The sequence below is a fragment of the Ruditapes philippinarum genome, unplaced genomic scaffold, assembly GCF_026571515.1.
Source record: "Ruditapes philippinarum isolate M1 unplaced genomic scaffold, ASM2657151v2 ctg219_1_1_1_1, whole genome shotgun sequence".
Lineage (NCBI taxonomy): Eukaryota > Metazoa > Mollusca > Bivalvia > Venerida > Veneridae > Ruditapes > Ruditapes philippinarum.
The window spans coordinates 333,693-359,199 of record NW_026859162.1 but is presented as its reverse complement, the minus strand read 5'-3'; the positions used below and the strand labels follow the sequence as shown (position 1 = coordinate 359,199).

General features: G+C 32.3%; 1 protein-coding gene across 2 annotated transcripts in view; it reads right to left on the bottom strand.

Annotated features, from left to right (window-relative positions):
• Window positions 1-1,050: 1,050 nt before the first annotated feature.
• The window catches only part of LOC132755476 (protein DDB_G0287365-like), a 46,325-nt gene continuing 21,868 nt past the window's right edge, over window positions 1,051-25,507 (bottom strand). Inside the window, exons 1-25 of one of the 2 annotated variants that reach the window (XM_060746350.1) lie at window positions 19,107-19,260; window positions 17,577-17,738; window positions 16,830-17,046; window positions 16,040-16,203; window positions 15,184-15,322; window positions 14,492-14,671; window positions 12,545-12,751; window positions 11,896-12,000; window positions 11,205-11,386; window positions 10,645-10,839; window positions 10,059-10,195; window positions 9,455-9,659; window positions 8,821-8,950; window positions 8,154-8,217; window positions 7,472-7,507; window positions 7,023-7,139; window positions 6,351-6,534; window positions 5,747-5,968; window positions 5,319-5,518; window positions 4,911-5,090; window positions 3,882-4,053; window positions 3,399-3,458; window positions 2,471-2,573; window positions 2,075-2,191; window positions 1,051-1,137 (exon numbers count right to left, since the gene is read on the bottom strand). In XM_060746350.1, coding sequence (XP_060602333.1) covers window positions 2,076-2,191; window positions 2,471-2,573; window positions 3,399-3,458; window positions 3,882-4,053; window positions 4,911-5,090; window positions 5,319-5,518; window positions 5,747-5,968; window positions 6,351-6,534; window positions 7,023-7,139; window positions 7,472-7,507; window positions 8,154-8,217; window positions 8,821-8,950; window positions 9,455-9,659; window positions 10,059-10,195; window positions 10,645-10,839; window positions 11,205-11,386; window positions 11,896-12,000; window positions 12,545-12,751; window positions 14,492-14,671; window positions 15,184-15,322; window positions 16,040-16,203; window positions 16,830-17,046; window positions 17,577-17,702 — 3,441 coding nt within the window. In that variant the 5' untranslated portion in view covers window positions 17,703-17,738; window positions 19,107-19,260 and the 3' untranslated portion in view covers window positions 1,051-1,137; window position 2,075. Of the gene's footprint in view, window positions 1,138-2,074; window positions 2,192-2,470; window positions 2,574-3,398; window positions 3,459-3,881; window positions 4,054-4,910; window positions 5,091-5,318; window positions 5,519-5,746; window positions 5,969-6,350; window positions 6,535-7,022; window positions 7,140-7,471; window positions 7,508-8,153; window positions 8,218-8,820; window positions 8,951-9,454; window positions 9,660-10,058; window positions 10,196-10,644; window positions 10,840-11,204; window positions 11,387-11,895; window positions 12,001-12,544; window positions 12,752-14,491; window positions 14,672-15,183; window positions 15,323-16,039; window positions 16,204-16,829; window positions 17,047-17,576; window positions 17,739-19,106; window positions 19,261-25,507 lie in introns of those variants that run through there. The other variant, XM_060746351.1, reaches the window with a different exon arrangement.

Here is a 25,507-nt window from a genome sequence, read left to right as displayed (position 1 = left end):
CAAAATCGGTGTAAAACTCATTTATAGGATTAAATTCGTCCAACTGAATTGATAAAACAGTAAATCAACATTTAAAACCTTTCGCACGGCGTTGATAAAATCATCCCAAAAAATAATCACACTCAAACATATGGTGCTTAGCAAAAGTTGACTAGTATAGTAAAGAAATTTCTTGTATGTAATAATTATTATTAAGTGTATATAAGTAGTACTTTTAAAAATTCCGTATTTATTTAGATCTATTTGTGCGAAGGCACACACACCATGGCATGTCTCGCGTACTAATTAGAACACAAAAAGGGCGACTCTCATTTCCATTTTGCTTCTTGCAGACAAAGGAATAAGATTAGGGACAACAAGAAAAAATTATTTGGAGGAGCTAAATAAGTCTGATAAAGAAAGTACATGTTTTGTTGCATCCACAGAACTTGTCGGGAAACTCTCAAGATACACCATTGGTTTCATATTTCCGTCGTTTATTTAACTCGCATTTTATAACACCTACTTTCTTTTGTTTTAGCCAATAGCTGATATTGATAATCGAATTGTAATTTATATGATATGAAGCATAAGTAATGTTTAAATGTACAAGCTAATCAGTTGTATAAAAGAAATTGAAAATAAATGAAAATTAGCTCATTGAAGAACTCATTCCAAGCGGGATAAATCTTTCATGAAAACAACAGTTGTGAAGCGTTTCAGTATAAGTTGTCTTCAATTCCTCATTGTTAAAATGTCTGCTTGAAATTCACCAACCATAGTTAGAATAGTCTTTATTAAAAGCAGTAAATTACCATGCCATGACAGTTTAGTCGTTTCACGTTAATTTTAGTATGTTATATATTTATCAAAAGATTAATTAATGTTTATTACAGCAGTAACATTTGTATCTCAGCAAAATGTACTTGTTTTTTCTTCTCCTAAGAAGCCATCCTTTTGCTAGTTTTGAGGATGTCACAATTAAAAAAGGCTATTGCTTTCATAACAACAGGGTCTGAAATAAATACTCGGTAGCTAAATAGGGTTAAGGAAAGAAAACACAAAATGGAATGCTACTCGTATAAGTTTATTACAGTTGTTACTTATATCATAAAATCTTAGGTCTCATATATCCATTTTTTGTTGGACGACTTCCTTCTGAAAAAAAAAGAAGAAAGACAATTTTATAAAACATTGTATCAAGTCTTTGTAAATATGTCTCTGTTGATTGAATCCAGTTTAGTTTATAATACTCACTGTCTAAAACTAAAAATACTTTACGACAAAAAGTTGTTGTATTGTAAACGATGGGGCCACGATTTCAAATTCAATGTTGTATACGTAGAACAAAATGTGCAAGTACTTTAATCTAAAGAAAATGGGGGCATTGACCTAAGTTCAGGTCGGGAAAGTTAAACACAAGGTATAAACATACGAATATGTATATTAGATATCAGGTTAGAAGCAGATTAGTAGAATATTTTATCAATATTGATATCAGGAAACCAACCAAGTAACACTCGGACAGACTCAATTTGAACAACAGTGCTTTGAGTGAAAAATAAAAACTGAAAGAGATCACGTTGGCCACCTTTTTGAATTTTACACTGTCTTTCGGTGTCTAGGTAACCTATAACATTAATTCAATGATAAAAATAAATAGAACATATGCTTGTTGAGCATAACCGGCTGAATTCGTGTATTGGGTTCGCCAAGCTTTGAAATTTTAACAGTCCATCCGAAGATTAACGGTTTTAAATATCAAAATACAAAAATGAGCTACCAGTAGATTAGACCTGAACGGATACCGGTATACAGACTAGTCCGGTTTTATACTGGTGACCAAGGACAATCATATTTAGTTCTTAGACCACCAACGTAATGGAATGTATATCTTTTCTACTGTACGCATAATTTCTCGAACTTTATTTTTGACGAAAACCCTTCGCAAAATTTATCAATGTGTTCGTGCAAAAACCTTGATGCCATGAAGAGGATTCAATCATTTTGCGATTTTATTTTTGTTTCTTGAGTTATAATTATTTAAGCATTGATATTCATTTTATGAAAAATAATTATTTTGAAAAAAAATAACCTCATGTGCATGCATCTAATTTACAGTTGCGCTCTCTATAATGGGGTGTGGGGCACGGGGTTCCACCATGTTGCGGCATCGGGTTGTTGCATTCACGTTTTTTATACTGATATCCACCTGTAATGTATTTATTTCAGTTATAATTTTCATGACATAGATTAACCTTACGAAAGCATTAACGAAACAAAAGTGGGAAAAAAAAATATTTTAAAATTCATATTCAATCTAAGAAAATGACATGATATGTTTAACTGTATACAACTCTTATAAACAAACATCATTTTATCAAAAAATTGTAACATTTGAATTAATGAAAAATAAAATTCATCATAATCTCTGCTAACATTACTATATATTTATTTTGAAACTGAAATTAATATGGTAAAAAAGACATACTTCCGCAAGTTACCGAACAAGATGACCACTCAGACCATTGGCCGTTTTTACCATTTACTGCTGATCGACTAGTAAAAGGTCGGGAAGACCCGTGACCGAAATCCTGTAAATATTTTCAAGACCAGTGGGTTGTCATAAATTCATATTATCCAATGCAGCACAATAGCCAATGATATTATTTTACATTAATGTACATACAGGTAGTAAAATACAAATCAAAGTTAACAGTTACGATTTTGAAATGGATAAAAATAATGTATATTACTGAGTATCATATTTGTTTTAAGGTTGATTCCCCGACAATGACGTACAATATACACGTTGCTTACATTGTCTTTATGATTATCAAATTCTTCGAATAATTCCCGCAAAAACACCTAAACCCCTAACTTATAGTAGCAATTCCGCGAGAAACTCAACCTTCCCAGCACCAAACTGAAATTAAACAATGCATGAAGGACAATGTTAAGACAATGTTAAGGACAATGTTTGGACAATTGCAAGGACAACGTTAGGACAATGGTAAGGACAATGTTTGGACAATGGTAAGGACAATGTTAGGACAATGGTAAGGACAATACAATGTATTAGGACAATGGTAAGGACAATGTTTGGACAGTTTAAAAGACAATGCTTGAACAATGGTAAGGACAATGTTAGGACAACGATAAGGACAACGTTTAGGCAATGTTAAGGGACAATGTTTGAACAAAGTTTAGGACATTGTTTGGACAGTGTTAACGACAATGTTTGGACACTGTTAAGGTGAACGCTTAGACAATATTAAGGACAATGTTTGGACAATATGACAGATATAACTTTATCCAGATTATCAAGATTAGTTATTCTGCTTTTCAGCTGAGACAATAAATTAATTGATAACCACATTAAGTAATTGATTATAAAACAAAATGATAAGTTTACAAACCGCAGGAGGTTCTGGTCCAGCATTTGCCACAAACGTTTCAGTCAGTAATGGTAACTCAGGCTTTTGGTAAATAAAAATATAGTTGTTAGTTATACAATAATTGTGATTTTACAATGATTTATTTTAACTATATAAAGACTTTTGAAGGAAAGACAACTTTTGAACATTTATTTTCTTACTTGATAAATTTGTGTGACATTGATACGACGGATGAATAAACTGAATTAAAGTGCATATACATATGAGCAAAACAAGATACTTGTTCAAAGTAATTGACTGAGAATATTTTAACTAATATAAATTCATCAGCTGCTCATTTGACAGAATGTTAGGTACTATGATAACAAATTACTCAATCTTATCGGCTAGCCGAGACTGTAAATATGTACAATCCTTATCTGACATACACTGTTAATTTCTTGTGCAAGCGACATAATTAATTTGCTTATTTTGTTGTTTCCTTTATGAACTAGCTCAACTTACCGGGACAAGGGCCATCTGCTCTGCGCTGTAAAGGGTAGACCTACAATCGCCATTGTTTGCAGAAAGATTACCAGCCAATGTGAGCTGTATCATCGGGCATATACCACCACCACATACCTGGTTATCATTCTCTGATCGGTTTGTAGCACCATAGAATTTGTAGTAAACCATGCTGGTTTGTGCAAAATAAATATGTACATACATTGCGTGTTGATAAAATTTCATTTTTTTAAATTATATTTCTATTAATAAAGAAATTAAATGCCGGTTTTATTTAGGAGCGGGAAAATTACATTAAAATTACTGTAATAAGTTAAGGTGTTTGTAGATTTTAGTGACAATAATACTTTTTTACTTATGTGGTATGTAAGTTATTTCTTTCTTCATTGATGTCTTCACAGTCAACGAACATTTTGTTCAATAACAACTCGAAGTTAATAGGTTCCCATCTCCACAAAAGCAATTAAATGACCATAAGTGCCATAGATCATATGTGACCATGGGACAATACTTTATATAACTTTTGTTGAGAAGCACAAGATCAAGTAATATGTCAGATTTATAAGCTTTGAGCATTGTAGCTGATCGGGTTAATTTGAGCCATTGAGGTGAGCATGATAAAATTGTGTAAAGCTATGACGACAGATACCCTGGTATAAAAGACCTCATATCAAGCAATTTGTGATAAGTTGGATAACAACAGGTGATCATGCCTTTGTCTTAGCGTGGCACCCGAACTCTATAAAATGATTTTTCTATCGAAATACGGAAACAAAGATGCCTGGGTAAATTTCAAGTCGCACGGGCTCTGTAAACGTTTACATTTTGGCAACCTTCATCATACAGCTTGCCGACAAGATACATAGTTAACCTACTCAAAAGCGATTGTATGCAAAAGAAGGAAAAAGTACCTGCTGGATAGCTTCTTTATGTGAAATAATTAAATGCTGCACATGATATGAGGCATGTATTCTGAACCGTTCGTGAAATGAAGCCAAATTGTAAAATATCATAATAAAACGAATATACCTAGTGGCATTGTCGAAGTAATACTTCTTTCCGTTCCTGCCAGGCTCGTCTTTGTCAAGTTCAGCGAGTGAATCTACTTCTATGAAATCGGCCATTTTTTTTAATTTCAGAGGGTACGAGGAGCTTAATGTCCATGTTGCTCCTTTAGGTACACAAAAACCTATTCTTACTTTGTCTCCCCTGAAGTAATTTATTTACAATAATATCAGTATCGTCTTCTTTCATTGACTTTTGTTTGTTTGTTTGTAGCTTGATATACTAAAAGCAACTCTTGAAAAAAACCATCCACGAACCTTTATAGAAAAATGAAAGTCCTATTATGTGGTAATTTTTATAATCAGTTTAACAGAAACAAAGATTCTAGCGTACTATTTTATGTTTTGTAATTATGACGGACAAAATTCTTACACTTCAAGTCCTTCTGCTGTCATTTTCATCCAATTCGGAACTTCTCCTACTGTATGGAATGTGTAAGACCGAGTCCCATCAATTACAATTTGAGGCCCCCCTGCCTTCTCCAGAATATACTCCTGTTGTCCGACAGGGTATTTGTCGAGGACGTAAATACCACGTGATCCCAGATTGAAGAAATTTCCGTTTACTCGGAACTTGAAGTAAAATTCAAACAAAATAAAATCTAAAGAGATCATCTTGAGATGGTGGCATAATAATTCAAATTGAGAAAAAGCAGACGACATTAAAAGTTTTCATTTCTGACGTGAACGCTGCAGATGTAAATGTTAAAAACATCTGTCTAATAATAAAAAAAATTTCACTACCATTCTGACACAAGGTTAAGCAACCATAAATTCCGAAAATTGTAACTACAATCTTACATTTCCATATTTGGTCTTGCAAAACGCCAATCTCCAATTTGGTCTCAATTTGCAATCGTCTGCAGTTCGGGACAAAACGTCTGGCTTAACTATATACCATTTTTCCGTTACATTGCCCGTTTTCTTATACCATGTAAAACCCATTACTAGTTCTCCATCTTTCTGTTTCTCCCAGCCTATATCCGTCTTGTTTCCGGACATGGCGTAAGCGGCACCATTAGGCTGTGGTGTAAATTGATACTTGATTAATTTCGTATGCTTTTAATTTTTCATTTGGTCAAATCAATGAGCGTAAAGCTCGTTCTACAAATGATTTTAAATACAATACATATTTCAAATTTCTTTAAAATGTAGAAAATGCATACATTTATTAATTCTAACAGCACGTAGGGATAAAATGGTTTACTGCTGTCCTAACAGCAGCAATTATTTTAAAAATACAAGAAAAATCATACAATTTTGGATAACATTGTAAGAAACTCAAAGAAATTCATCGGCTATGAGTAGCATATGATTTACTATTCTAATTGTTTTATTAAGTGTCTTAAATTACGATAAATGTTCAATTATTAACAAAATGTATTTGCAACTTGACTAAAATTACCTCGTCATCAAAGGCAAATTGTATGTCTTTGAAATTATTTGTCACCGAGAAATAGTAGCGTTCCACTCTCTTCTTCATTATAGCTGCAATATCATAATGTTTATTTGGCGGGTAGCCGTCAAAGTAGAGGTTATCATATCTACATGGTCCTCTCCACATTGCCAGTCCAGAATGTGGATCATAGCTGAAATAGTTATTTATTCATTATTCCGGAAAGATTCAGCTCATGCTGCAAGTTCTCGTGTCTTAACGAAATGACACTTGTGAAAGCGCCGCCAGAACTAAGAGTAACAAAGGGGCATAATTTCCAAAACAAATGTCCTTGAAAAATTCTCAACCTGATTCTAATGACGTATAATTTATGTTAATGCAAATAATAAATGGGAGTCGTTGTTACAAAACTCTATCATTTAAAGTCATCAATTATTCGATGGTAGTCAATGGTGGTAGGGTCAAATGCATGTATGTTGCAAATCGGTTTTAATAGAAGTAGTTTTAATATCAAACTTTACACTGTGCCACACATATAATGAAGTCAAATACATTATAATCTTAATGATATATACATCGACTGATGTTTTGATTGTAATAAGATTCTAAAAAAAAATAGTTCTCTTGTTATTTTTTTTTTCTTAACGTGTATTAATTTTTTCATCTCTGATCAATGCTTACATTTTTCCATGTAATGGGAAGCTTCTAGTGAAGTTTACTCCGGGAACACCGTAATTGTCGCTTTCTCCTATAATTACGGAATGATGAAGTCTTCCCGCAAATGCTGTCATCTTTTCGCTAAATAGAAACACAGGAAAATATGCATTATAGCATCTGACAATTATGTTGTTCTTCAATTAAGTATAAAATCTCAAGTTACAAACTACTCACGTGCATTTCTGTAACGTTTTCCGTTTGTATCCTTGTTCTTTTAATAAAAGCAATTATGTATAGACATGTCTTAGAAGTTGATTAATTGACTGAAAACTTATGACTTTCGAAAGACACCTTGAAAACAATTAAAGTATGCTGATGTAAAATAACATGGTATGGCATAAAAAAATAACTGTACAAATCATATGTTAAATTAGATTAATCTATCACGTTCAGGAAAACAAACATAGACTTACTTTGAGATTATAACACCGCTAATACTGTCAGCTGTCCTGAAAACAATTAAATAAACCATTAGCTGTATGTTGGTACACATTAAACTATTAAACAATACGTAAGTAAGTATCAGGCTGTATAAAGAACATTTATCATCAAAAACCTTTTACGTTTACTCTCTTTTATTATATATAACTGATAGTTTAGATGATGATAGTCCTATGTCACCAACACAAAGCTATGTTATCCAGCAGTTGTATACAGTTGGACCAGATACTGTATCAGGCTTCATCACCTCTTATTCCTTCTTCAAATTCCGATTTATTTAGTTCCGCTCGTTGTTCAGGTCACACACTGGAGACCTTTTTGCACGGAATGAAATTACTACTTTATGATTTTATCAGATGTTGTAATATATTTATGATGGAAAAAACAACATTTTCACGTTGACAGTTGAGCTGCATTAAACGGTGTTAGGAGGGCATTGACGGTAGATAGATTTACCTCCGCAATATTTTGTTATCAAGTTTTATTAACGAAACTCACTTTTAACTTCAAATCAATACAAGTAAATCTTACAAATTTCAAAGTCTTAAAGATATTTTTACCCAATTCATTGATATCTGATGCTGACCTTAACTGGCTACATGCAAACAAAGTTTGTTAAATGTTACATTTCCTCCGACTTGAGATTGTACTTACGAAATTTTCGACACTTGGAGTAAACTGCCCTCAAACCAAAGGTTAAATTTACTATTCTTGTATCCTGTCACGAAAAAATGATATTCTTTATCATTTAATATTCATAACTATTATTTACAGTATCTGTAATATTATAATACTGCACTGTGCTTCGTTTTTTTATTGGATAGTCGTAACGTGTATATTATTCGTTATTAAGATTGTTGACAGGTTATATGGCCGTATATAAACGACTGTTTGTAAATATACGTTTATATACGGCCATATAACATATCAACAATCTTTATAACGAATTTATAATACAGCAAACATCATTTTTAGAGAAAAAAGTAAGATTTCTTTATGAATCGACAACAGCCGTGTATATAAAACTACATAAACGTCACGACTATCCAATGAAAAGCGACGTTACAAACGTGCAGTATTATAAAATCTATTCACATGAACGCAGTCGATTTATAAAAGTAGTTATAAGTAAAGTTATTAATTAATTACAATATTATAAATTTGTTATAAAGATTTTGACAGGTTATATAAACCATATAGCCTGTCAAAAATCTTTAAAACTAATAATATAACCTAATAATACCGGAATAAACGGCATGTTAAAAAGACATCAAATAAATGTTCGGCATTAAACATATGTTATATTTCAAATCAGACATACCTGAAATACGTTCAAAGTATACATCGATTGGCTTGGAACCATTATCTTTTGGATTTTCCAATGGTTGCCAGTTATTACAACAATATGTGGTGCGATCTTCCTCAATTCTTCCACCGAGTTTCATGCCCATCTGAAAAATGTGGAAAAATTAATGTGAATATTTAAAAAAAATGACAGCATCATTCTATATAGTCACCTACATTTGACAACTTATGCATGTATACCAAGCTCGAAATTGGAGTATTTCTATTTTAACAATCATGTCCTCCATCATTTAATTAAGCATTGCTTCATTATGTTAATCATTTTATCAATCATTTTCTTAATTATTTTCTCAATCCTTTTCTCAATTATTTGATTAAGTTTTTCTTCAATCATTAAGTCAATCATTTTTTCAAATCATGTTATCAATCATTTTCTCAATCATTTCTTTGTTATATTCTCAATCATTTTGTAAATAACACTATCAGCCATTCTATTATTCATTTCCTGAGTTTTTTCTCACAGTCATTTTCTCAAGTATTTTCTCAATCATTTAATAAATGATATTATCAATCATTTTATCAATCATTCAATTTATCATTTTCTCATTATTTTCTTAGTTTAAAATGAAGTGTTATGGATTCAAACATACCCCGATGTTAGAGTGAGCCACGTTGTTGGTATACTCGAGTAGATTCGTTTTTCTGGCTTCATAAGGTGACATTAGGTTGTACTGTCTTGATGGTGGTAAGGGTTCGAGCGGGAACAGCACCCAGATACCGAAACCTTCTCCTCCAGCCGCTACGTTGTTCCGAATGTACGTGTGAGGATTCGTTATCCACATGCCGGCGGGTTCTCTAAAATATATACATGTATATAAAAAAATAATAAATTTCATAACATGTTTAATCATATTTTTGTGATGACATTCGTAATTCGCATTCCTTTCATATTAAGTTATTGCCATTTTTATAAAGAAATAATTAGAATTTTTTAAGAACGGTATTCATCCTGTTGAACTTACAAACTGATAAGGTGGGACATCAGGGGACATCAAGACCCGAAGTCCTATGTTTAAAGTTTTGATTGACTAAATCATACATATGAATTTCGTTCCATTAATGAACGAGAAAATTTAAACCATCCAGATTTTTAAATTTCATTTTGTCTGCTGTGTCATAATACAATCTTTTTTCCCAGAAGCTTCTTAGTTAAAACCAGATTTGTACTTCTAGTGTCTCATGAATGCTACTTACACATCGCTAGGTTCAAGATCACCAGTTCCCTTCCTGGTATTGAACACAAGATTACCGTCGAATGTATTGTTGAATTCGGCACCATCCTCCAAGAAGAATCCATGTCCCAGGTGATCATAACATACGTTGTCTTGTACCTAGGATATATAACAACACTAAGAAAAAAATACGTCATGGTAAAATAGATTAATATACGTGTATATGTGAAGGAATTGCTATGAAAGAAAAACGAGAGCGAGAAGTTTAATATGGTTGAGAAATGTATGCCTCGGACGAAACTATGCTTATGTGTATGCAATGTATTAACCGGTATATCCAGACAGAAAATAATAACTAGTACCGTACAACACACATTTCTTCTTTATGTATCTTCTACGAGAAAAACATTCGTTGTATTCTACAAATGTGATTTTCATGACATAAATTTAATTATAAGCCTAGAATATTCTAATTACTGTAAAACCTGTGTTAAAGACCACAACTGAATAACAATCACCCTGTGACGAAAGGCCATATTTTGTCTATCCTTTATGTGGCCTTTATTTACAGGTTTGACTGTATGAGAAAACAATTATTGAGACAATACCAAGATTTCGTGCGTGGCATGTATTGTAACACATCTAGCGAACGTGTTGTGGATACTGCAGCCTTTAACATATGAGCCCCTTGCATCCCCCAGACACAAGTGGAAATGTATTGGGTAACGTCCTAGATTCATTTGTTGTCCCATATTATACAGTTCGATGTTCTCGATCTTAGCCGATATAAATCCTTTCAATAACTGAAAAGCAAGAAATCATATTTTTATTTGCTTAAAATCACTGAGAGTAAAAAGATAATGGGAAACTTCACATTTTTTTAAATACAGTTTTAAATGAGACAGCATGTATACACACCACTGTTTGGCAGCATTTAAATGAAATAAAGGGTCACACAGCATTTAACATACAAACTAAGAAAGGGAAATAACTCAGCTGCAGCTGTAGACATCCAAATACAAAGTGCAAAATGTGAAGTTTTATTTAAATCAGCATACAAAATATCGCGGGTTTTGTTGTTCAAGGGAGGCAATGGATATATTAGTTTAATAATATGAAATGTTCTATGATTGGGATACTTATAAGAAACAAGTTAAATAGTCATCACCAGGATGTGACCTCCAAACGTATCCATGTTTCGGACAGCCTCTTTGGCACAGTTTCCGTTATATGTCGGGCATGTGGACTGCACCTCTCCGCGTATCACAATTTTACGGCTCAACAATGCAACTTCTCCTCTCATGTCCAGATTTTTATAGATCTGACCATAATGCCAAAATTTCAGAGGCTCTTTAAACAAAAACAACAACAAAAAAAAACAGTTTAGAAAGATTAAGATTCTTGTTATTACAATAATAATGATGAGATAAATGTCTTTATATTGTCAAGTCTATTTGGGTAATATATACAATGTATTTTCAAACAAATAAAATAACAATGGCAGATGTTTATATATTGTAGTTGTTTCTTTTTTTTTCCATTTAAATAAATCGCTCATTCAATCAAGGTGATATTTTCTTACATATGTATTAATAGAACCTTACTTTTATTTTCATCGCAATTTTAAACTTATCCTATTAATCTCATATGCAAATACAATTTAACGAAGCATCTTTCCATTTTTGTTATGGATCGTAAAGTTTGGGCTAAGTTTCTAAGTTATGTTCTTTGAGCAGCGAACTGAAACAGATTTATTATTATAGGTCATTCTTATCTTTATATGATACGGAATGTTGCATAACATACCAAATTTTCACGAGCCTAGAGTGGGTTTATATTATGAAAGGGTTAGTAATTACCATTGATTCTGATTTGATTGACGGTACAATCTCGACAATGTACAATGGTCCTCTCCTCTGATTGTTCAGGGTCATAATCCGTGGATGCAAATGCTATCTTGTCACCTATCAAAGTCACATGAAAAAACAAGAGTCATTTTCAACAGTCTTCCCTTGTTTTCCACAATAATGAATATTCTTCATTGATAATGGTTCTGTGTAAACTGGACAGTGCACTAGTATTTTTTTCAATTGATATTATTTCTTATTATTTCTATAAATAGATCTCTATATATGCAGTACATTTTCATCATTTGTAAACATTTAATTTAATTCCTAATCTCGTGCGTCTTACATTCCTTAAATATATGAATGGACTGTAAAACTTAAAAATAAGGGCATGATTGGTGACATGACCGTACTCTCGGTGCAAAAATGGCGGATGGACCCATATTAAGCTAAGGACATACACAATTAAAAAATCACAACAAACTTCTTTCCATGAACAGTTTTAATTTGAAAAGTAATAACATTTCTACCACTGTACACGGTTTAAATTCAAGATATATAGTAACACTGTGTGCAAATTTTAATCTGACTTCAGTTCAGACCTTCTTATGTTTAAAGCGTAGCATTATTTAGGAGGTAATTTTAAATAGATTGTACAAACCATCACGCCATGTTGTACAGTCATCCAGTAAGTCAACCTTTGGGTAAATCGCATTTATACTGGCAACTTGGAAATTTACTGTCTGTCTAAAGATGGCTGTGTCCCCTATAGACTCAGCAGTGAAAAACAGATCGTCACTGTCTTTATACTTAACTGATGATGTAGTACCAAGTGGGTTGGTTACTTCCTGGAGACTGCTTGGTGTTCCTAAATACCAAAAAATCTACATGTAGTTAGTCAATTTCAATTTCAATATTTTATTAGGCATATAAACATTATATACTGTTTTTTCCTAAATGAATATATTAGGCGGCAACAGATATCATGAGAAGAGTATGTTATATACAAAGAATGATGATAAATGTCAATTATAACATATATGTATATGGAAACACTCATATTTATACATTTCGATTCGATAGCACATAAATTTATTTGCAAGTGACTACTTCATTGTCCGATAAAATATTCCGATTACTGGGTCGTATAATTATAAACCAGTATAATACAAGATCGGTACGGACAAAAATGAAATGTTATCAGGCCACACAAACAAAATTATGTGCTTTACATGCAAAAAAAGTAATACAGTATTACATTTGAACTAATATAAATCTAATCAGTAAACGCAGTGCGTTTTATATTTGCTAAATATATAAATTTTGCTAACTTATTTAAAACATTCGACTGTTGTGTAGTTAACAAAATTTTAAATTTCTGAGACGTTGGCCAGTGGCAATAATATTTAGGGAGACATGCATTTCTTATATCTCGATAATGCGGGCACACAAGAACAAAATGATATTCATTTTCAATAGCATTCATTTTACAATATATACATTTTCTATCTTCTCTTACAACATTTCTGAAACGACCTTCTTCAATTGCAAGTCTATGGGATGAACATCTTCATCTAGTCAATGCAATACAATAAGCATCAGTTTTGACACACGTCAAATATTTTTCAAATCCAATGCAATCTTTTATAATTTTATAGGTACTCAGTTTTGGCATTGTGTCAATCATTGAGTATAAATCTTGATAATATTGACTATACAATCTTTCGATCACAGCATTCAATTGATATTGAGAAATGGTAATACAACTCCATAAATATGCCAAACCTAAGTTTTCTAGTAATGATTTTACAAATAATGCCCAAGAATCCTTAACATTGTTTGTCTTACTATCTATAAAACTTTTGTGCACCATTGTATTTGGAGAATTCACAATTTTACACCAATATTTAAGAATACGTTCTTTTCTAATTATATCTAATGGTACTTTACCAAGTTCAGCATATACAGTAATGTTAGTGGTTTGCTGTCTAACATGCAATATCTGTTTAAGAAATCTTATGTACACTTTTTCAATATCAGGGGCTTTATGGAATCCCCATAGTTCACATCCATAGTTTAAAATTGGCAAAATCATTGCATCAAACAATTTCAACTTTTCTGAGACAGCTAGAGATACAACATCAAATAATCAGTTAAGAGTAAATAGGGCACGTAGTGCTTGCCCAGACAAAGTTATTTGAGCATTATAAAACTTTCCATTACTTGATAACATTACACCTAGATAACAAAATTTATTGACAACATTAAGTTGAGCATTATCGTAATAAACATCAATATTTTCACGTCTGTTTCCAAGTTTACATACCATAGCTACAGTTTTCGACGTATTTACAGTAATGTTCCATTTTAGACAAAAAAATGTAACTAATTAAGCAATGTTTGCAATCCTGTTAAAGAGTAGGAAAACAATACAGTGTCATCTGCAAAAAGAAGCATAAAAATTTGAATTTCATGTAAAGCTACTAGATCGGCATTTATATCTTTAATAAAGTAATTAGTAATTACAGTATTTTATAATAGCCTGTATGCATTCACAATGTTGATTTAATTGACAAATAATATTAAATAAGTTAATGCCTACATTTACCTTTCTTAATAATGAATGCGTAGGTGGCGCCATCTTGTGTAACGCTTCGCAGGAGACAATTTCCAGACATTCCAGCTAATGTCTCTAAAGCTTCAAACGCCGAAGTGTCTTGTTTGCTTGGATCCTTGTAGGACACTTTTTCCTGAGAGGCCAGCATAAAAACCTCGCCATCAGCGACAGCTGTGAAGACATAACTTACATAAAATATCATATAAGGTTATAAGATCTGATATACTAGTAGTATCGAGATTTGTATCACACCGAACATAATCCAAAATAAGTAAACCCAATCGGAACCTGTCGGCTATTATCTTATCTGAAGTTTGACGGAAAAGGCCCAGAAGATGTGATAATTAGTAAGCATAATACCTGCCAAAATTAGTTTCAAATTTTTTAAATCAATAGCAGCTGCTATTTACCGCGCAAATTAGCGCGTAGCTTGTAAATTTGATTACTGACAGACCTTTACGTTTATAAGACAATGTTTGAGCAATTTATCAGAAGTAGTTTTAACTAAATAAACAAGCGATGGACAGAAGCAGCTAAAAAGAGGAAGTTTTAAAAAAAACATCAGTGTATTGAATTACAGTATTTTAATTTGTTGCTCTTATTCAGATAAACAAATAGGAAATGGAATATACAGAGTCTGCACGAGAAAATGGTGAATGCAATACTTTCATTGGTTTACTTACCATTTATTTGTGCAGCCAGTTCAGTAGCCTGGGTTTTCATAAAATAAAGCCCAGATGTCTTCACCGTGACGTCAGTTCCGTTAATCGTAAATGTATAGGCAAACACACCGTTTCCGTCAACCTGGTAACTTGGTTCGAGCTAAACAAATAATCATATATATTCACATTTACAATAGATCAACAACTCTTCTAATAACTAAACTTTTTAAAGAAAGTTATTTTAATGTTTTAAAATTTGATAATGCTTCCTGAAAATGAAAAGAAATCCAAGACTTTAAAGCGTTTGAATACGTCTGTCTACAGATATCTGAACTTATTTTCTTTTGAGCTCGACAATACAGGCAATTAGGGAACTGTCCTATTCACCCAATTACATCATAGAAATCTCTGTCGGCATTTTATGACTGAGTTTCATTTACATGCCTGTAATTAAATGTTAAAAGTGTTGACATTTTAGTTTTATCTTAATATTAATCACGGGAATTATCAATTAATTGTTATTTTAGTTTTAACTGCGTCAAGCATTTACTAAATCGAGTGTGCTGTCTCATTGACAGATTTTGTTTTTATTCGATTACTAGATATAATTTCTGTCAATCAGCATATTGTACCTTATTGGTTTAATTCAATAAATTTAAAGCTATAATTGAGTTTAAAAGCTTTACCCCAGAAGTGGGACGTCCAGTTACATAAAATATGAAAATAAGTTTTATAAAACTATAACTGGTTCTAACCAGTTTTTCAACTAGGTAAGAAAACGATGATCAGTGGGTAAACTTCAATAAACAAAATATATATATTAAACTCAGAAATTCAAGATCCGCTGACCAAACTTTCTCTCACTCTCCTTAATTACCTTATGTTCGAATAAAATGCCATCTGCCCTTGTTGTTGGGGGTCGAATATGCTTAGTCAGCTTGGTCCAAGCCAACCGAGGCTCGCCATAAATGTTAAAGGTAGCTCCTGAATTCACTATGATTCCCTTCGGCTCTGCTTCTCCTTCATGTTCTTGTCGAGTTCCTACCAAGTGTAATAAGTTTAGATCGCAGTCAATATTTTAAAACTGTTCATATTATATAAGACAAATGTTCAACTTTACTGGTATAAATAGAGGATGTTCAAGTTTTCCCAGAAATACAGAATTTATTTTAATCGAGTTGCATGTAAATAAATATTTTATGTGTGATGGTAGCCACGAGTGAAATATGATAATTTTCATACCACAATATGCAGATAAATCTTGTGTTTATTCAATATTTCTTTTGAATTTTCTGTTTAGTATACATTTTTCTCTTTTTAGACATTACAGTTTGAATAACCTCCCCTTAGATACATGTATTATTATTGACTGAATTTAAAAGAAAGTAATCCGGTACACCAGTAAAAATGTAAAAATGCGGAAAATATGCTTCACTTTTACAGTGAAAATAAAGATGATAAAATATGCATTTTATTTTATCAATATTTCACAATATTTCATACAGAAGTATGTAATAAAGTATTTTGTCATTCATGTATATATAAGTAAAAACTCATCATATACGTGATGCCATCCGTATTCAACACTTTTCTATATAGTATCAAATAATTGTGATAAATTTAAGGACATTTATATTCTTAGTAAAAGACAGAAAAATGTACGATACCTGTAAGTGTGATGGTAAGTGAGCCGTTATATGGACAATCGCTACTTCCGATTTCAAATGTTCCATCTACAAATATGTTCCCGGCACGGAAATCTATGGTGACGTCAGGATTAAATGTCAGCAATGCACCGGCATTTATTGTGACGTTGTACAAAGATGGCGGACTTTCATCCATTAAAATCTTATCATTTATGACGACATTTTGTCCTTCCGTCGGCTGAAAATAAAAGGAATGATTTTTTGAAAAACGTTAATTTGTACAGAAGAAAAATAAAAGGACATGTATTTCAAAGTGTTTTAAATATCGTATCAATCTTTTCACCATACGGCATACCTTTTGAAATCGTATTCATTTTAATTGAAGTTTACTGGTGAAAATGCATTGCATTTAACGCCTCTTGCTAAATAGTGTCTGTAATGGATTAACGTGGGCACTTAAAACGAGAAAATATTAAAAAGAAAATACATTAATATATTCAAAATTAAATTGAAAAGACAAATCTAGGAAATTCGGTCCATATAAAAAGTGATATTGGATCCAAAATGTGAAGAAAGTTGGAAAAAAAGACGGCAAAATGTAAAGGACTTATTGTGGCTGAGACACTTCACATGTTACAGGTATATCATCTTATGTCGTCTTAATCCAAGAAAGCCGGTTTGGTGGATCTGCCGCCGGGATATAACAAAAGTTTGTTAAAATTGGCGTCAACAAAGCAAGCCAAAGATACAAACAAATTTAGAACTTACTTTCCCGGCTGTTCCCCAGGTGGCAGCATCTGACCATTTTTTCAGACCAGTCTGTGTATGTGGGCATGCGGCGAAGGTGTTGCCTAGCAACAGCACCATGCAAATAAACGCATGCAAGACTTGCATCTTTAATTTGTTTGTGACTTTAATAGACTGATGTTTCTGTAAAAGTAAAGTAGACAATGGAAGCATATACATGTAAATACTTTAATTATTTTATATACTATATTCACATCTTTTCTTCCTCCACTTTATATTGTCATTTATGTTGCACAGTTTATATCACGGTGCCTATAGAGCCTACTAAGTTGGGCAGAAAACCAATACAAACGTTTTATTAAACTCCATCAACAACGTGTAAATCCAGTCACGCTGCAATGTGAAAATAATAAGAGTCGACAAAAAGCCAATATCACACTTAAAAACGGTCAAGTCATCATTTTCACGAATGATCTTGAAAAGTAAGCAATTTCGTGGAAATAATCTTGATGAGGGATAAAGTATCATGCCTTTGCAGCCATAATTCCTTTTTTCAGTTTCGTTAAATTTAGAACCAGTTAACTTACCGCGCTGGAAATGCTGCCTGGTATCCGCCGTTTATTTCACAATTCTGCGTTAAGTTGTGCACGAATCGTGCGTTATTTTCACATTTGGGTGTAACTGGATATACACGGTCATAACTTAAAAAATCCATTACTTTTGCAAGCTCATTCTTACGACTTAGCATCATTAATTGTTTCCCGACTTTGTCAGATTAGTATAGCCACAACATTGATACGTACATACGAATATAGAATTCAAAATGTCTTTGCTGTTTCAAACAAACATTCAGACAAGAAAACTCGTTTTCAATTCTCTTAAACCAAAATGTATTTAATTAAATTAGATATCATTACTTTTCTTCATTCTAGTTCACAAAATAAAAGTATCATTCCTTTATAGAAAATGTCTTCTTTTATCATTTAGTAACATTAATAAAACTCTTTTGAATATGGAATTCTGTGATAATTCGTAATTGTAATGTTTGTTATTTATCTTATTTATCCATATGCAAGAATTACAAATACCAGTGTTATTTCAGAATAAATTATAATTTTAAACGTCTCGCAAACAAATGCCTTATGTTAAAGAAGATATACGATATATTTGTTGAACAGTTAATGAAATTAGTTTTACAGCGTCAGAAATTTCAGTACTACTCACAGATATTATTTAATGAACAAATGTTACCATGTTGAAAAATAAATAAACTCAGTGCATGTGAAACATTAACTCTGTGATTAACAACTGAATGTTTCAAAATAATTTGAATTTAAGTGAGTACTAGAAAAGATTAAAACATCCGAATTAGCCTTCAAATGAACAAATTTCGTATATTGAAATTAACTCTAGAGTATTTTTTCGAAGTACCAAGTAACTACATGACAAACGCCTGCATATAAATAAGTTACCTAACATAAACATTAACTTTCATTTGCATGATCAATGTTAATAATAATCAAATCAAATAATGAAAGAAAAGACTCTTACCTTTAGTTAGCAGCCCCTTATGACAACAAATTATTGAAGTAACACCGTCGTCCCGTCGCCCTCACTATATAGTCCGAGAACAACTGCTGCGTAGGAAAATTTCTATTTCTATTGTCATAATCATCTACCAGTCGGTGATTTACTTTTTGATAAATAAAACAATGAAAACTGATTTAGATTAACAAGGGCTGCTGGCGATGTTTTCACGTTATCATCAGAACCCACGTTGTTATTTTGAGCGACATTTTAAGCACTCATAAATACATTTCATAAATACAGTATTGTGCAGGGGTGATTTTGTATCCAGCCCTTTAAAACATTTTGGTCAACGGTTGTCAGTTTCAGGTAGTGTCGTTTGATTTCGTACGATTCATGTTATTATGGTAGTACCTTTATTTTCAAAGACAATGTTTCCACGATTACACAAATAATGTGAGTCTCAATGAAAAAACAAAACAGTTTGTGCCTGGTGTTGGAGCAATTATTACACACGGGATAATCAGTAAATATTTTAATAGTTGGCTCTAAGATTCCTATTCTCACTTAAGAACGTTTATCTTATCAAAATGGTTACCTGTTTCTTTTAAAATAAGCTATAAAGTTAAAGCAATAATGTAGAAAACTTACGTTGCAAAGTCTTTATAGTCAGCAAATATTCCACTTTTGACATTTATAATTATGTTATTACGGCTACTACATATATTAAATAAAAGCATTATGAAATACAGAATTTCAATTTTGGGAGGTAGGGATGGGGGTAATTAAGAGAAGGGGGGAAATTTCATTGAGCAATTATGAAGCAAATATAGTAAATGCATACGAACAAAATAATAATAATATTAAAAACATTTAAGATTTCTATACATTGCGTGATCATTCGACACAACGTTTTTTTGTTTTTTTTGTGAGGGCTGCACCTGGGAATGTTTTGCGATGAATTGCGTGTTCAAGGCTGTATTGAAGCTTTTCAAAAGTGTCCGATCTATTTTCTGATATTGTAAAACTGAACAATAATGACATCTTTCATTATGAGAAATATCACCGTATGTTGCCATAAAACAAAATAAAGACAATTGACAGATTCGTATTGAAGTGTACATTTATCACACCATTCGTGTGTTATCTGATAATTGCTTTATGTACTTTATCTGATTCTTGCCGCCGATGTTCAGTTACTCTTATTTTCTATCATATACCACTGAATCATATTATATACGAAACAAATCCAAAATTTGCACTATGCATTGCTACAGAGATTGCAAAATGCCTTGTCCGAGGTTAACTTTGTTATAGTGATAGTGTCCATATATATATTAACAGATTACCCTTCACTGAATATAATAATAATAATAATATTTGCGACTCCGTAAAAATTGGAATTGCACGACCAATTTTGACGTCATTTTCATTTTATAAACATAGCGTTAAGACGCGCTGAGTGTTTTCGTTGACTATAGGCGCGCACAATGAAAAATGGTTCTTTTCACTTTAAATGACCCTGTTGTTTTGGTATTTGATACCAATACCATTACTTAATTTATTGAACTCGTTGGATAAAATAATATTATGCTCGCCAGAGGAAATTCATAATATAATTTTATTCAACTCGTTCAATGAAAGTCTGTATTAAACTTACACTCATCCAATATCCTGTATGATTGACAAGTTTTTACTATACATATAAGAAAATTCTATGTTCCCCCGGGGCGGGACCAATTTTGGCCCAAGGGCTATACTTGAACATTTTTGTAGTGGTCCACCAGACAGTAATTCATACCAAATATCTATGCTAAAGCCACTATCGTACAATAAAAGATTTTGTTTTGACTTTATAGTATATACATATATAAAATTAGCGATCACTATGATACGGTGCCCTTATCGTGCCATTTATTATGTCGTCCGTCGTTTAAGGGTCGACGCACAACAATGCGAAGTGATATAGCGACAATGCGATACGACGCTCGACAACGCGAAGCGACTCTCGACATCGCGATATTTCGTTTGGCAATATCGAGCGTCGCTTGCATTGTCGAGCGTCGCATCGCATTGTAAATAAATAAATAAATCCCCTTCTATTATACTATATATGTACTATAAATATATATACTATAATTTGAACAAACTTAGACTACTAGAATATGTGTCAGTTAAACACAACTAATTAAGCTTTAGTTTTTTAGTTTTAGAGAAGAACTTTTACTGTGTACATATAAAGAAAATCTATGTTCCTCCTAGGCTGGGCAAATTTTGAACTATCATTTGAACAATGTTTTAACCAAACAATGTGGGCGGGGTCAATTTTGACCCAAGGGCTTTTATTCGAACAAACTTTGTTAACACCCATGAGAAGATGTTTCATACCAAATATCTAAGCTCAAGCTCTTTGGGGCTTTTAAGAAGAAGATGTTTATGTTTTTCTATAGGTTGCCTCGGCAACCAGAATTTAGCATGGAATGAACTTCTTTGAAGAATTATTAAAGCAATTTATGCCAGACACATTTTTACTCAAATATAACGATATTGGCCTTTTGGTATAGGAGATGTTGCTTAAAGAAAAAGTTTGACACCATTTACGATGTACGACGGACGCAGAATGATTTCAAAAGCTCAACCTTGATCACTTTGTGCTGAGCTTAAAGTAGAAATGTAGCGTATGGAATAATGGATTTATTTTGCAATGCCCGGAAATCATGATATCTGGAAAACAAAAGCTAAAGCAATAAATTTGCGTTCTTGAATGCAAAAGATTATTCCATTTATTCAATATCTACAGATTATGTCAGCTTTTGTCAACCATTGAAGTCTATCTCACCTGGAGTCAACATGAACAATGCAATATCAAACTTGATAACAGTATGTAACAGGCGTTGTTTCATTCACTTCGAGATTGTAATATACAACAAAGAATAATTCTATTGCACGACAAATAAATTCTACAAATTGCTTTACATATAAATCATTAAATTATACATTATATTTGCAAGTACGGGTATATACACAGATTTACACAATTCATATGTTTTGCTTTGTACAATAAGACCTTCCATTTTAAATTCCAAACAATTCGTAAATTAACAAAATGGTTTTGGAAATTGTAATTATTTCAACATTATACTATGTATAGTCTCATTCTAAACATTTGTAAACAATTAAAAGCTTAGAAATTGTACATTTCTATTTGTGCACTATACTGCAGTGTAAATTGAGATGTTACGCTTAAAACTAAACAAAAAGCTTAAAAGTTTAAAAACATTTTTGCATATTGATAAACTTCTGATGTTATTTATTGCCCAATCATTCAAATAATTTCTGATATTGGTGTCCGTGGCTGAGTAGCTAAAGGTCATTGACATCAAACCACTTGCCCCTTCACCACTGCAGGTTCTAATCCCGCTCTTTCATGTGAGGAAGCTATCCAGTTAGCATATAGAACGTCACTGGTTCTACGCAGGTGTCCGTCCATGCCTAAAATAATGCACGGAGGAGCACCTGGGTTCTTCCTCAAGCAGTAAAGCTGGAAAGCCACAATGTGGCCTGTATTGAGTTGGTGTGATGTAAAACCCAACCCAAAAAATAAACACATTTTAATATTTTTACTATTTAAGAGAAAAGGTAGATTATAATTCTTTTCATTTATTTATAGCATACCGTGTATGCAGATATTTAGCCGTATTTGTCATGTCAAATTGTGAACAACTCTATTTCAGACCATCAGATTATTTTCATACAAGTTGAGAGAGTGGTCATGTAATTATGTTCAAATAATTTGCTTAAAAATTATTTAGTTGCATCCAAAACATCACGTGATTTCTACCTGAAATTATGATTGTGTTTCTATTGTTCTTTTGAAATCATTGTTGGTACTGGAATTTGATATACATATCAATCACGACAGATGTTCATAGTTTGTGTCCACACGTTGCAAGCCTTGTGGTATACTAAATCAGCTTCAATTCACGTGGCCTACATGTATTTGTCTTCTATAATATCTGTGATCAGTGAAAATGATTGTTTGCAGTTGAATTACAAAGTGTAGAACATTGTCCCTTACAGATACCATCCGCAACAGCAGCAGCGATAAAGTTATTGCGGTGTTACAAAACAGAAGTATCATAACACATGGCTTACACATTGTTTGATGTGTTTAACCATTGGTATATAGAATTCAAGCACATACTTTTAATTATGTGTCAGCCATGTGGCAAAATAAACTGTAAACAAATCACGATAACGAAGACTAGACCATTATAAATACCGCGATATATCACATTTATGAGGATAGATTCCAATACCTGAACTGTCAAGACGTTACTGATATCTCCGTAAAGAAACGAGTGCAAGTTATATATTTAATCGAAAAAACTTTAAACACAAAGTTGAGACACCATGATATAACAATCTTTATTTTTCCCATAAGATTATTGACGACTTTGTTAAATGATCTATGTCTATTTGTCCATATGCTTAGAATATATATAATACTGTACAGACATAACTTGTACTTTATCTATTAAAGCTGCACGCCTCCAGATGAGCAAAAACTTTTCATTAAGAAAAATGTTCAAAAATTTAAAGAATGTAAAATATTCGAAATCAAATTACATGTATATTTTACATGTTTTGTGCGGTTTCAGACTGATTTTGCAGTATACTATCACCATATTTCTACTGCGTTACTAACTGTTTTTGCATATCATGGCCACTTTCTTGTATTGTAAGTGCCGATTCTAATATGTAAATTGTTTTATTTGGTCACTCACAATATTTTATTTTTAAATACATTTCCAAAATTGTCATGAAAATTAACATGAATTTTGAGGCGTGCTGCTTTAAATACAAAAAGAAGAACCTGTAATATGCGGTGAACGAATTTATAATAATGGCAGGAGAGATTATTGACCTGCTGAGACAACAAAAGTTAACACTCATGCAGAATTTTCCATAACATTGTGTTCATTGATTTTTGACACAATAGCTTCTTCATACATTGTATATTTTGCGACTACTGACGATAATAACTTATTTGTTTGTATGACTGAGAGTTTACCTACTTTTTTGTTGTTTTTCTTTTGTCTGAAAGTTCGAAACTAATAGCTGGCTATGGCCTGCACTATTCGCTCGTACTGAAATATCTTAACTCTTGGCATTGCACTTTTAAAGAAGATTTTAAAGACGTTTTACCCTGTGAGTGCATGTCAATTAAATGACACCCAAAAAAAAACTTTTGTAGCGGACCATAAGGTGATGCTACATGCTAATTCTTGGCATTGTACTTTCAAAGATGGAGATTTTTAAGACATTTTTACTGTATAAGTATATTGAAACAAAGTGGTCTCTATAGTGAGGTCAACTTTGTCAAGACCATAAGGTGATACTACATTTCTAATATCAAAGCCCAAGGCATTGTCCATTGTTTTACTATACAAGTCTATTAAAGAAGTTACCTCTGAGGCGAGGCCAATTTTGACACCATGGTCATGATTAATATCACTCCTGTAGAGGTCTACTTGGCAATGCTACATGCCAAATATCTCCGCTCTGGGCATTGCACTTTCAAAAAAGAAGACATAAATTATTTTCCTATTTAAGCCTTTGTACAGTAAGTGACCCTTAAGGTGGGGCTTTTTTACCCAAGGGGCATGTTTTATATCCCTTTTATAGATGACCACACTGTGATGGTACAAAGAAATATTTAAGCTCTTGACTGCTTTTTCTTATTTTTCATTTTTAAATCCCTATAGCTACTTATACATCAGTAGGACCACCTAAATGTACAGTTTGTTCAATTTGAATACAGTGGCTTAGGAGATACAGTTTAGAGATTCTATGGTAACACCAGACGACATTTTATTTATATCTTAGTAATGACCAGGTCTAAAGAACAATGAAATAAAATTAATAGAAACAAATGCTTAATATACCAAATATTAAATGATAAGGTCTAGCAAACTTAGAGTAAAAGCTTTTATAAAAGGCTTATCAATATCAACATTAGTGAAAGGGTGGGATCATTTTGAACCAAGGGACATAATTCAAACAAGTTAGGTGTAGAGACACAAATATATGTAAAAAATAGTAAAGAAATGACATAATAGGGTAGGGCCAATTTTGACCTGGAGGTCATCATTTTGGACAAACTTTATACAGTTTCATAGCTTTATACTAAATACATAACCACCTTCTTAGACCTTTAAGATATCAAAGCAAAAAGGCAATGGTGGCCCCGAATTGCTCAACAGAAATTACAGTTTCTGTTTTTTTTGTGCTAGAAATATTCTTTTAATTGAACTTGTCTTAAGGTAAGTCCAGCTCAACTTGCCCCTCTAGATATTACTTTCCCGACACCGATATTTTTGTTCATGATAAAAATGAAAACTATCATAAATTGTCAAAGTGCA